Consider the following 13,248-nt stretch of genomic DNA (forward strand, 5'->3'; position numbering starts at 1 on the left):
TGCTTCCATTCTCCTCCAGCTTCTGATAAAGGAGAGGGAACTTGTTTTGGGCAGAAAAAGCAACTTGGAGGTAACCTGCTCTGGATAATACTGTGAACACATAAATAGGCACATGGCTAACAGGCACTGTCGATTCCATCTGCCAGCAGCAGAGGAACTCGGGAGACCAATGTAAATTGTAACCTTTAAAAGTGAAGATACACATTTGAGCATGTCCCTATGAGTACCCTTCCCCTCCTGCTACCAACATGTGCTTTGAATATGAGATGACTGCACCCTCATTAGTGTGTGAATATCTGCCAGATGGGGGAAGGAGGGTTCAATACATACTATATATACACTCAGCCTTGCTTTGTCAGGATGAAAACACGGGAGCATTTTGCTGATCTCCCTGGAAGCACAACAGCAAGATGTTTTGACCCACAGACGTGCACAGAGAAGGAGTGGTGGGGACGACGGGCATGTTTGTGTACACATGTGTGAACAAGCCAGCTGTCAAGTGTGGTCAGCCTGCTGCTCGTTCTTGAGCACGAAGTATATGATATGGTTGCCAAGACCTGCTTTGATAATCGCCATGGCAAACCTGAGCAGCTGAACAAATGGGCATTGCAGACAAACGGGTGGAGGATATAGCTTCCTCAGTGATACTGCCTGGTTTGGAAGGAAAGCACCTTTTTCCACCTCAAATTCCACATCAATCACACAGCTACAGGTAGAGAAACTAGATCCTTCTTTTACACACTGTGTTAGGTCTATTAAAAATCTGCAGTATAAACTTAATGACAAACTGCTGTCACTGCTCCCTAAATTTTACCTGCTGCTGCACAGAAGACAGCACTCAACTCTTCGGGCAGAGAGGACAGAGCAAGGAAGCTGTCAGTACCAGAGCAAACTGCTCCCACCATCAGCCCAGCAGAAACTAGTTTCTTCCATGCCACCACACTGGTAGATTTGACCGGCTGGTCTGATTTGCCACAGCCTGACAATAAGCCTGCTGTTCCTTCTAGAAGATTGCTCTCAATTGGAGGAAAAAGCTAAGTGCTCCTATTCTGATAAGAATGAAAAAAGTTTTAGGCATTAGTTTGTAAATGGTCAGTGATCAGTTATCATAAAATTTTTATGTAAGATGTTAAAAATAAGCTTCTTTGAACTTTTTTAAATAGAAATGATTTCAAGCTGTAACAACCCTATGGCCTAAATGTGATATGGTCTATTCAAATAATCAAAACACATAAAACTAAACATTCCTTTTCAGCTAACTGTGCTGTCAATTCACTACCTGCAGCTCATGCAACCTCCTCAAAATTAATTTAAATGCTTGGCAAATACTGTTAAGATCTACTTATATGCGTACATCTTTTGGGTATTTAAGACAAAATAGAAAGATTATTCCAGTTTAAACAAAAGTCCACTTTTCACTCAAACAGCTTGCCAGAAATCCTGAGTAAAATATAATCTTTAGTAATTAAGCCACATCTTTCACCATTTTCTAAAACAACTGTAACATTAAAGTCCTGGGTCCATGGGTGTGAGGCTGTACACCTCAATAAGTGTGCTTTAACGTAGTGTACAATCCTGGTTATTACAAGAAATTTCTCAAAAGCCACGTGAGTGCAGCACTCCCGGGCTGCTCCTGTAAGGGCACTCCCTGGGTGACCGGCACGCAACTCCCTGCAGAACAGAACAGAGCCCTTTTTCTAAGCAGAAGGGGAAGGGTGAAGGGATGGAGGGGAGGAGTTTGGCTCACTTTGATATATTATTGGCCACTTGACTTTGACTTCAATTTTACCAATCACCAAAGCGTGACTGCGTCACTCATTATGACACGGGATGCTATTTCTCCCTAGCATTTGGAACCATATAGGCTAATTAAATGGTGGCACTGGGGAATCTGTAGCAAATGCTTGATATGTCTGCTGCTGAATCTCTGCCTGAGCAACAGACAGCTCTGTGTCAACTTAATATCTCTGTATTAATAAAACTAACTTTACCCAGGGGAGAGAAAAACGTTCACCATTCAAATATACAAGTGTCCTGATTAGGAAAGGACAAGGGGAAAACATTTTCTATATCACCATGGCAACTTAAATAAAAGGACCCATAATTACAATCTAAATTCTGGAAAGATAATGAATACATCTTGAGATCTGCAGATGTTGTGCAGCACATACATATTTCTAGCAACTTCAACTCAATTACTCCTATGCAGCATCTGTTTTACAAATCAACTTCCCACCACTCATAAGGAGGCATGTGGGATTTTTTTTTTTTTTTCCCCAGAGGAGACAGTGGAGGAGGAAGGAGGGTGACCTCTTTTTCTGGCAAGGTATTTCAAACTACCACTATTTATTCAGAAATTTCAAAAAACCAATCAGTTACAAAGTTAGCTTACAGGCATCCAAATACACTAAGCTAAAATGCATGAAATAAATAATTCAAGAATTCTCTGCAGTGTTACCAAGTATAAAGAATAAGTCATTCTTTGCTCAAAGCTTATCCAGGAAAAAAACCTACCGAATAAAATACCTACAGTAGGTGTAAAATATAGATGTACTCCATGTATCCTGCCTGCCTGCATGTGAAAAAAAACAACAACAGTCATTTTGACTAAACAATGAAAAGTTTGCAAATGCCAAATTTCTGCTTCCTATACATTTAATGCTGCTCTTGTGTGTCCACTTTCTTCTTAAAACATTTTGGCTGTGCTTTACAGAAGTCAATGAGAGTTTCAATGGGAGCATCACCAAGCCCTGAAGGAAGCAGAAGTACTATACAAAAAAAAAGTATTTGATCATATAACCAAAGACAATATCAGTACATCTATGCATAATGCATATACTTGGAGGATCCCAGGAGCACTCTGTGCCATGTTTTTTGCTATTATAGAAGCAGTCACATAGGCCTGGCCTTAAAATTTTCATGATCAGGATGACAGAGAAACGGTGATCTGCAACTGCTCCCAACTCAGCAAAACCCAGAAATGCACGCAGAAAGGAAAGGTCTTTTCTGTCGGAAAACTGGAACAATCTGCTGCAAACAAGGGATTTGTTAAAGGTTCTCACACAAAAAGGATGCGCATTTTGTAAAGGGAATGTGCAGCAAAACGCGTGGAGTTGCTACTACTGACTCCTATACAACTACAGCTCTGATTTGCACTGTCTTCAGTCTGGAGTCTTCTCACTCTTGCTGTCAACCATTTGAACTGGGAGTTCAAACACAAGTACAAAGTAACGCAACTACCTGATAGATGGGCTTGACTAAGGAGGAGAGCACCCTGTAGCTTCATTTATGCTCAAAACTATTTGGAGATAATCTGATACAATCTGATTTGGATACAATCTGATCCCAAAAAGCCTTCTTTTTATAAAACTGAAACAAAATCCTAAACATCCACCTAGGCTTCAAATGTATTTAAAAATTATGGAGAATATGCTGTGCTGCAGTAAACCCCATGCTTCTACACATGTCGCTGTGGACAAAGAGATTGTGCACAGTGACTGTGAACCACTGACTAACACTGACTGATAGTTCATCAACGAACAGAAGTCAGCTGGACTTTCTCCTTGCACCCAGACCTATGTGGTTTTGTCCCTTTCTGGTAGGTATACCAAGCAGGGAAGTATTTGGTGCCCAGTGTTAAAGGTGAGGTCCACCCCTGTTTGCTGAGTGTCAAGCGACAGTGTCCTGCTTTTGGAACACATCAATCCCTACCTCTTCATCTGTCCTTACCCCGTGATCAAACCAACTGGGAAGCTCTCTGAGATGAACACATTAGGGTGTTTGCGTGCAATGCAGGCAGAGAGAAACACAATTTGGCAGCTTTCAAACCAGGGGACATTTCCAACAAAAAGAAAAAAAAAAGAAAAAAAGCAAACTAAAAAATTCAGAGAGTAATGAGAAACAAGACATTATTTGACTCTGACCAACAAGTACCTCTATAGCTGAACAATACAGCAGTCAGAGCAATAAACTCCAATTCTGCACACTGCTGTGCAAAGAAATAGAGAACTGCCCACAGAAAACAGCATGAAAATCAAGATATTTTCCTGTTGCTTTTTTCCTACTCTCAAATTTGGATTTTAAGAATAGGAACATGGGATTTAGCTTCAAACTGACTCTCACTTTGCTGCCTAAGGTTCTTCCATAGCTAAAGGAAATGGCAGAAGCACAATCATCCCTGATTTTCCCAATCACCTACTTTACATTTTACATGTGGAATAAGCATGAGTCAGGTTTCATTTATGCTACTGGGTCTTATTAGCACAGGCCCAGGATTTGTAGCGAAGTGGAAGAAAAAAGAGATTACGCACTGTAGGAGACACTGCTAAGCCAGGAAAACCCCTGGTGTGGATGTAGTTACATCCATGAGTCAGCTTACACCCCTTTGCCTGCACAGGTTAGGTTGCTTGAAGAAAACATGCAGCTGCAGAGGCAGAAAAGTACTTTCTGTCACAGATGCTGTGTGTACGCTGGGGACACTGCAGGGCACAGGTGTAACTGTGTACGCTCTGGGGTGTGGGGCTGTAAATGCTCATGGACTCGGAAACTAAACAAACTGCTAGATCCCAATGGCTGATGAGTTAGAAAACACTATCCTTTCCTTCCAACAAAAAATAACTTTCACTTTATAAGCATTATTTTTATGACGGTTTTCCTGGTGGCTTTCATACCACAGTGGGTTGAATTCCTTCAGGTTACCCATCAATCATCTCTTCTACTTGTTTGCTTGGCTTGGATACACACTTCTTCTAATGCAAGGCACTCACTTCATAAGCTCTCTCCACTACATTTAAGGAAGTTTCTCTGACTTGGCACTAGCTTCTTCCAGAAAATGGCCTTCTACCCAGCAGAAATCAAACTGGCCAAGGAAATGCCCAGGAGACCCAGGACACTGACTCTTGCTCCTCTTTAATGTGGTTTCACTATGCCACACTCACAACATGTTAGACCCAGCGTACACATGCCAATTACATACCATTCATAGCACCCAACATTGTAACCATTAGCTTCACACCCACAAGTCTTTGTTAGATAATTAACAGGGTGAAAATCAACTCCCTCGCAAAGATATTTGTTTGGGGTTGCTACGGATAACAACTGCATTGCAACAAGGCGGATATTTATTTTCCCACTGATCTTTCTAATTGAAACTTTCTGTTTGCTACCAAAGGGTTGATTCACCACAGCCCCCCTTCACCACTGCTGTAACACCACAGTTTCCATGGCACTCCTGGGAAAATCACAGACCAGCAGCAGCAGTGGGTGAGGATGTGGTACAACAAGACTCGCACTCATTCAGGACCAAAGCTGTCACCCAAAAGGGGCAATCCTGTCCTACTTCCCTTCCCCTCTTCCCATTGTTTCAGTTTTAGCAATCATGTGGCCAACCCACCTGATTCAAAAGTAACAGGGAAGGGGATGGACAAGCAATGAGCTGGTCCAGTTCACCACACAGTGGCATGCTCATGAAGCCAGACATGGAAAGTAGCACAACTGTGTGATCGGGGAAGGACAACATGCCTCGGCTGCAGTTTTAAATCAGCTACTGACAACTGCAAAACTGCACCCTCAGGCCCAAGAGTTTTATAGCTACATTATTTATGGCAGTAAGTCTAGACCTCAAAATTGACCTTGTGACACAGAGCTTCAGCAAACCTCAGTGCTCTCATTAATCCAAATTCAGGGGTTTCTCTCCAGCACCACCACTCTCATACTATTTGCTGGAAAATACTCCCACACAGATTATGCTGCTACATATAGACCGTATGGTCTTGAATCTCTCTCAGTCTGAGGAGAGAAATGCCTCCAAGCACCTAGCTTGTGTGGGCAAGCACTCACGCCCAGTGCAATGAGTCCCTCCAGGGATGCTTCATCTCACATGGATACTGAGCTCTCAAGACAGGGGAGCACCCGCCTGAACATCAGCAAACTTTTAGGTAGGGTGATGGAGCCATGAGAGCATCAGCTTTTTTCATGGTCATTAGAAGGGATTTTCTACAGATTTTGCTATGAACTGGTTTAAGACTCAACCTAAGACATTCATGTTTGTCTACAAACACGTACTAATGAAGCCTCCTTAACTCACTCTGAGGAAACTACATGAGAATCATGCAAACAGTATGTGCAGAGCTACAGCCCAACCACACCTTCATCATTACCTGGAAGACCCACAGAGCCCAACAATGCCATTCACTGTCTATAAAAACTGCACATTTTTTTCCTCCATGACTGTATTCTCCCTCTCTTCTTTCACTGCAGTCTTTCCCCTTGGTTACTGAGGTCACTCAAAATGATGGCTGCTACCTACAGGTCATTACAACAGCCAAAAGTGAACTGGGCACAAAGAAGTCATATCCACACCCCTGTTTGCCAAGAAGTGAGGACCAACACCAGCTCACCTTCTGGCACAGTGATCCCATCTCATATAAGCTTACATGAGTGGGCTTTGTGCTGTGAAGCAATGCAAAGACACTAGAAGAAAATGGAGATGGATTATCCCGTGCTTCCAAAAGTGCTAACGGTCATTGACTTCTGCAAGTATTTGCCTGGCATCATGGGTCTGCATAGGTAGCTTTCTACAAAGCAGGCCAAGCTAGCAACAACTGCAACTGAAAGAAAAAACAAACAAAAAAAAGAGACAAAAAGTAGTAGTGTTTGTATCAGCACAAGAAATACTATGTTCCAGCTCTGCACAGAGTGCTGCTAGTATGACTGCACGTAACCTCCACCACAACGCAATGAGATCATTCACACCTGCCTCGCCTGTAGTAGGAGATGGAAGGTGAGGAGGCAGGGTTTCTAGGAGAGAGGCAGCACTTCCCAGATGCTGCCAAGATGCTGTTTATTGGTAAATGAAGCCTCTTGAGTCCTAAACAACCTTCCCAGAGGAAGATAGAGTCGCAACTGCCATATGGGGAGTGGGAAGAGGATGCCACTTAGCAAAAGTGGATCAGAAAATACATGCACAAACACACACGCTCACACAATTTGTTCTGTAACTGCACTGAATGGCAAAATCCATTTCTTCCTCTCAAATACAACCTTCTCCATACAGCTTATGCAACCTTCTAGATGGCAAGAGCAGATGACAAGTACTCCTGAATAGAGCATCCTTCCTCATGCCCCCTAGGGAGCTAGAAAAAAGGAAGCTCTGCTGACCAGACAAGGAACTTAGTGGAAACCCAAACCACTGATCCACTGTAGGCTTGCAAAGGTACTGTGTATAAAATCACCAAATGAGGATGAACAGCAATATTGGCAGGCCTAAGCCAGATCCCGCAATGGTAGCACCTTCGAAAATCTGTGTTTTGAACCACTCCTTGGCTTCATTTCCCCAGCTGTAAAGCTGACATACCACAATCCACCCTCCTTCCAGGGCTATGGCATACTCTCATCACCACTCACTTTCAGCATCATGGATGAAGATCCCTTATAATTTGAAGCTTCGAAAAGACAGAACTGCAAAGGAGTACTTTAAATATAAAAAGGAACACGGTACCACCTTCACAAGGACAAAAGTCTGTACACAAATGCTTTCTGAGAGGTTCTGAATTTCCCAGAGAGAAGGCATTCAATGCAAACTCACATCTGCACTTCATTTCAGAAAGCTGCAGACTTGTACCACATTCTTCAGAGACCAGATGCATATCCCCAGATACATTAGTGCTTTCTCCCACTCGAGCAGTCAGGAGTGTTTTCTGTGAAGTGCTTTTATCCACTGTCTTTGCTTTCCTTCACTCAGTCCTAGTGGTGCTATTGATTCAGTGTGGCCTCTTTAAATGTCTTGCTATGAGTACTGGCACTGATTTTTATAGGGCTACATTCTGGCTGGCTCCGCAGCCAGACAGGTGATAAAATTCATAAAGATCACTTTGTATCTTTACATGGAAACCGGCTATCTATCTATTATAGTCTCAGGTTCAAGCAGAAGTTTTATTTATCACACAAGCAGCATCTTTTTGTTACAGGAATATGTTGCTGTATGGGTTTATAGGACCTAATGAAAACTCACATCTTGCCTAGGAATTCCTGGCCATATGAAGGGTCATTTACTGAGGTCAAGAATGCTCATATACAGCAGAAAGAATAATTTCCTCTACTACAGCAATTACTGGCAAAAATCAATGACCCCTGTTAAGCTGGAGGCCAAGGTAAGTAAATGCAATACTGCTTTCTAGTTTTAAAAACTCCCAGAGCCTCAGAGGTGTGCTTCCCCTAACACATGTATTGAGGATAACTATCTAGCCATCTAGACAAGACTCCTATTAGGACATCAAAACTTCCTAGCATTCCAAGGTCAAAAAATTTATTTTAGTGGAACTGAAACACAATCTTTAGCTAGCACCGAGAATGTCTAATTGATGGGAAAAAAATCTCAAAGGACTTCCTGCAGTTTAAGTGTAGTGCTCACCTATATATTACACTAGTGTTATGAACACAGTGTCAGACAGCTCGGGAGACTCTTCAATCACAGAACTCGCTGTGCAAAAATAGTTCAGCTCTGATTCAGAAGACTCAGCTCTGCTGGTGCGTCTGTCCCCATGCCTTTTCAGAGCAGTGTCTGCTGAAACTGCTAACTTAATGGTCACTTTGACTTTCTGTTTGCAAAAGACATGGGCCCCGAGGAAGAACTGGGCTAAAGCCATTGCATTCATAGTGCAATTATTGCTGCTCTTCACCTTTTTCATTATCACTCTTTTTTTCTCTATAGATTCAGACTGGGAAACAGATGGACTGGCCAGCTCCACCCCTCTGCTTGCAGTGCACTACTTTTAGAAGTGGCTTATTGCTCCACTGTTTTTTTTTCAATTCTTAAGCCAAATGTGCAAGGATGGATTTGGCAGCCACACTCTTGACAGCCACCCCCAGTCAGCTGAGCAGCAGTATCTTAGCCGCAGGGGGATGCAAAGGCTGCTCCCTCCCCGTTCTGCGATGGGAGACAGTTTCTCTATCAGAAACACTGAGGTTAGACAATGAAGGAGGGTCTTAAGGCAGCTTCAAGAGCAAGTTCATCTGTATTTGAAAAATTTACAATTACGTGATGTGCAGATGGAGGCAGGGATCTGCATGCATGGAAGGGTCTCTGCTTGCCCACCATTAACCTCTTAAACCAACACCTGGTGCTGCAATATTTCCTGCTGAACTACCTCCTCATTTCTGAACTGTGGATCAGATGCATCCAAAGTGAAAAACTTTTCCCTGTATTTGTCTGAAACCTTGGCACAACATTCCTAGCATCATTTAAGTACAGACCAGGACTCAGCAGCAGCCAAACCTGCACCCTGCCGATTAGCATGCCTCATAGTATCTAACAGACGTTTGACTTAGAACCCAAGAATTTCATTGCTCAAACACTTTATTAGATCCCTAAGCCTAAAAATGGTTTTGAATAATGTGTGTGCTGCTCTGGGGCCTCAGAAAAGCTACTCTGGGAGCTAATAAACATTTCCTAGGAGTCAAAAATGTGGTCAAAAACATATTTGATAAAAAGGAAAAGGCGTAATGATAGCTTTTAACTGCAATTTTATTTTATTTCATCTCAGAAGCATGCTCTAACTTTGAGAGAGGAACAACTATTGGATTTTCTTTTGCATCTTTTTGAAAACAAGATGATTCTCATCTAGGGTTGGTGGGGTTTTTTTCCCCCTAAACCCAATAAACTATATATTGGAATGACCTTGTAATGGGTTTCTGTGGCTCTTTAATCACCAGTGGCTGTTAAATGAAGCATATCTATTTTCTCTGTTACATTACTATTGGCAACCAGGTCTTCAGTAAGTGCCCAGAAATATTTCCATGGCAACAAAAAGCATTGAGCATTGCTACTGTTTTGTGCCAATTTAGCTTTAAAATATTCTATTGTGGAGAGAAATATGGTACATTAAGTGAAATAAAGTCAAGATGCACTGTTCTGAAAAGAATATAAGGATAAACAGGAAACGTGTATTTTGCAGAAATGGGGGGAAAAAATGTCAAATGGAAGGAAAAACGTTCAAAGCTAATATTGATGCTACTGAATGCTTTTGCTGAATGTCAGCAAGTCCATATGCTCGCTTACACTGTCACTTAGGGTTAGGTAACAAAGCTAACAGAAATAAAGATATCTCAAACATCTTATCTTTATCATTTTAATCCATGACTGAAATTTTAAGTTGCCAGGGTATTACAGACTCTCTGCATGTCTAGGTTATCATCAAAAGAGTTCATACTCTTGATGTTAGATTATGAATCTAAAGGAAAAAGAGGAAATAAAGAGTTGGAAAATGAAATACAAAGAGCATGTGTGTGTTTTGGAAGTGAAAGGTCATTTAGAAGAGCAAAATGAGTTGTTCCACATCAAAGATCTTGTGGAAGACATTTTCAAATCACAGTTCAGCACTTTCTCTCCTATCACACAACCTAGTTCTGAGAAAAAAAAAGCATCAGCTCCCAGCCCTCCAACTCTCAAACAGCCAAATTCATGACTATAAAGTCTTGAGGCCATTGGATGGCCCTTTGTGCAGTGCATTGCAGAGACAAAAAGTTAAAAGACTATTTGAGAGCATTTGGAGTGACATACCCTCTGGTGTAAAAAGCTATGCAATGCCCTCTAAAGTGCTTCATGTGGAAGTAGAAAGCTCTAGACAGTGGCAGTGTAGGTGCTGGGGAGCTATGTAAGGCCAAACTTCCAGTTTGCCATGGCTCCAGAAAACTCACTGAGAAGGAAAGCCAATAAATATTAAGAAAGAGTCCAACAGAAACTTGATCAGTATCTGCTCTCAGCTGGGAGAGAGGTTCAGAGTCACCCTCTCCTCTAACTGCAGAGATGGGTTACTCTGGCTTCTGACTGTCACTCTATGTGTCTCTCACCAGGAAGATTGATCCGGTCCATCACACACTTCTAAGGACCCTCTTTCTCAGATGTCCCTGTAGACAAGACTGCAAGTGAGAAACTGCTCTGACAGTGCCAGCAGCCCATTCCTGGCCCCCATTTCCTGGCGACCTCACCACCTTTTCTCCCATCCACTGTCAGCAAGGGTGTAGTCCAGAGACAGGACAAAGATCTGGAGGCCACCATCAGAATAACGCATTCAGCACATGGCTGCTTCCCAGCCTACTCAGGATTTGCCATGAATCGCACCAACAGCCCCTCTTGGAGGTAGGGGAGACAAGGTTGCAGCCTGGATAGCACTTGTATCCAAGAGATACAGCTCTGGGGTGCTTAACCTGAGAACTGGCAATCATTCATTTGGAATATGAAACAAGCAGTCCCAGTTTGGGAGACAAAACAGCTAGACGAAAAGCTCTTTTTAATTATTTATTCCCTGGCCATAACAGTGTGAGGAATAGTAATAAAGAAAAGAGCTAATTTTAACATTCATTAAAGAATACCGTCAAGGTTTATACCCTCTCAGTCTGATATTCCTATTAAATACAAAAACAAACAGGCTGATCTTCCGCAGTCTGCACAGAAAAGGCTAAATATGTAAGACTTCCCTAGAAGCCAAGAGTGATGAAAAGCTCTTGGACATTACAAAATAAACATTTTCAAGAGGATCTACTGCCTCCTACAAAAAAATTAATTTAGATATCTGAAGCCAAATTTTGAGGACCATTCAGTGTATCTCAAGTTCTTCATCAGCTCTGCACTGTAGAACCACTCTCCCCTCCCCTTTCCTTCCCTATCCCCCTTCCTGAGATGTTCATAAAGAGCAGCTTTAACCCAGCAAGACCCAAGGATGCTGTCAGCAGGACTGCAGTTTTCCTTCTTGTGGTTGGGACATATGTCTTCATCAGTCCTCTATGACCCAGGTAACTTCCAGTCATATTTACGGCAGTATTTAGTTGAGTACAAGTCACATGGCTGAAATTCAGTCCTGAACACAATCACCTGAAAAGATGTTTATGTCACTTAATGATCAGAAATCATAGTTAGGCCTATTTAAAACTGAAAATATCAAATTCAGTTCTCCTTCCCATAATCTCCTGCCTGCTGTCCTCTTCAGTCTTATTTGAAAAGCCTGTGGGGGTGGTGGGAGGGGAGGAAAGCGATTTGGGAGCCTTTCATCCATAAAATCATGAGATATGGCTGGCTTTTTAGTACAGCATTTCACAGCACATGGCACAGTAACATCTTGAGATTCCTGGCACAAAGAAACAAGGTTTGAGATTATATATATCTTTAATAGCAATGACGCAAAGGCAGATGGTTCTCAAAGCAAAGGCTTAAGGCTAAACACTCCTTTTGAAGGGTCCTGCTACCAGAAACAAAACATGGGGGAGAAAAATACTCCTCGCTACAGCAACAGGGCCTGACTGCCTTCTAATACACAGCATTTCACCCTGGAGATTTGCACTTATTTCAATGAGATTAGTCTCACAAACGAGAGAAGAATTGGAAACAGAAGAGGAAAGGTTAGATTTTTCTTTGGGATTTGGGGAGTTTTATTTCAGCTGTAGGAAACAAAGATGACACAGAACATAACGAGCAGATTAGCAACTAAATCAAATTAATACCAGGAAAGACAAGTTTGGATAATACTGTCAGGGTGCGTGCTAGCAGCTTACCTGCAAAACTTGCCTTGCCATTATTACTTTTTAAGGAGCCACCCAAGCTGAGGTTGTGCTTATGACCTCCCATCCTCACAGAGGGCTCACCTTCTTCCTCAGCGATGGGGGGAAGCCGATCAAGCGGCTGGAGATCTTCATTCATCCAGTAGGATCCATTGGCCATCAAAGACTTGGTGCTTTCAACACACTGGTCTGGTAAACTGCTGGTATTTTTAAACCGTTTTTGCCTGTGCAGACTCATGTCAGAACCACGAGGGAGGTCTTGTGAAGCAAGATCAGGACCCCCAATGTGACCATCTTCAATAGGATATAAATATTCCTCATCCCAGAGGTCCAGGTGTCGTTCATCATCTGATTCCTCAGAATAATCCTCATTATTCTCCAAGAATAATCCTCCATTATTCTCCAAGTCCTGGTTCCTCTCTTCTTCTGACTTACGACCCACTCCACTCAAATTCAGCAGTGAAGCTGATATAGAGTCTCCCGCTTGTTGGATAGCTTCATATATTTGAGACATCCAAGAAGACAGTGGCTGAAGGAAATTCTGAGCAGCCTCAGAAGCCATGTTTAACACTATGCCAGTATCTGGTGATCAGTTGTTCAGGTTTGCCAGCATGTCATTATAATGCAGGGAGCTACAGAATAAGCACCATAAGAGATTACTGTAAATTGCTTGTCCATCAACACCTGTCGACACAC

At 42.3% G+C, this 13,248-nt stretch overlaps 1 protein-coding gene across 6 annotated transcripts in view; it reads right to left on the reverse strand.

The window, feature by feature from the left end:
* The window catches only part of SYT16 (synaptotagmin 16), a 63,183-nt gene that overhangs the window by 34,405 nt on the left and 15,530 nt on the right, over positions 1-13,248 (reverse strand). For 4 of the 6 annotated variants that reach the window (XM_026849836.1, XM_026849840.1, XM_026849837.1 and 1 more), the window contains one exon: positions 12,547-13,184. In XM_026849836.1, the coding sequence (XP_026705637.1) occupies positions 12,547-13,114 (568 nt within the window). In that variant the 5' untranslated portion in view covers positions 13,115-13,184. The remainder of the gene's footprint in view (positions 1-12,546; positions 13,185-13,248) is intronic. The other 2 variants (XM_026849841.1, XM_026849839.1) reach the window with 1 other exon arrangement.

Source organism: Athene cunicularia, assembly GCF_003259725.1.
Source record: "Athene cunicularia isolate RWA chromosome 5 unlocalized genomic scaffold, athCun1 chr5_part1, whole genome shotgun sequence".
Classification (NCBI taxonomy): Eukaryota; Metazoa; Chordata; class Aves; order Strigiformes; family Strigidae; genus Athene; species Athene cunicularia.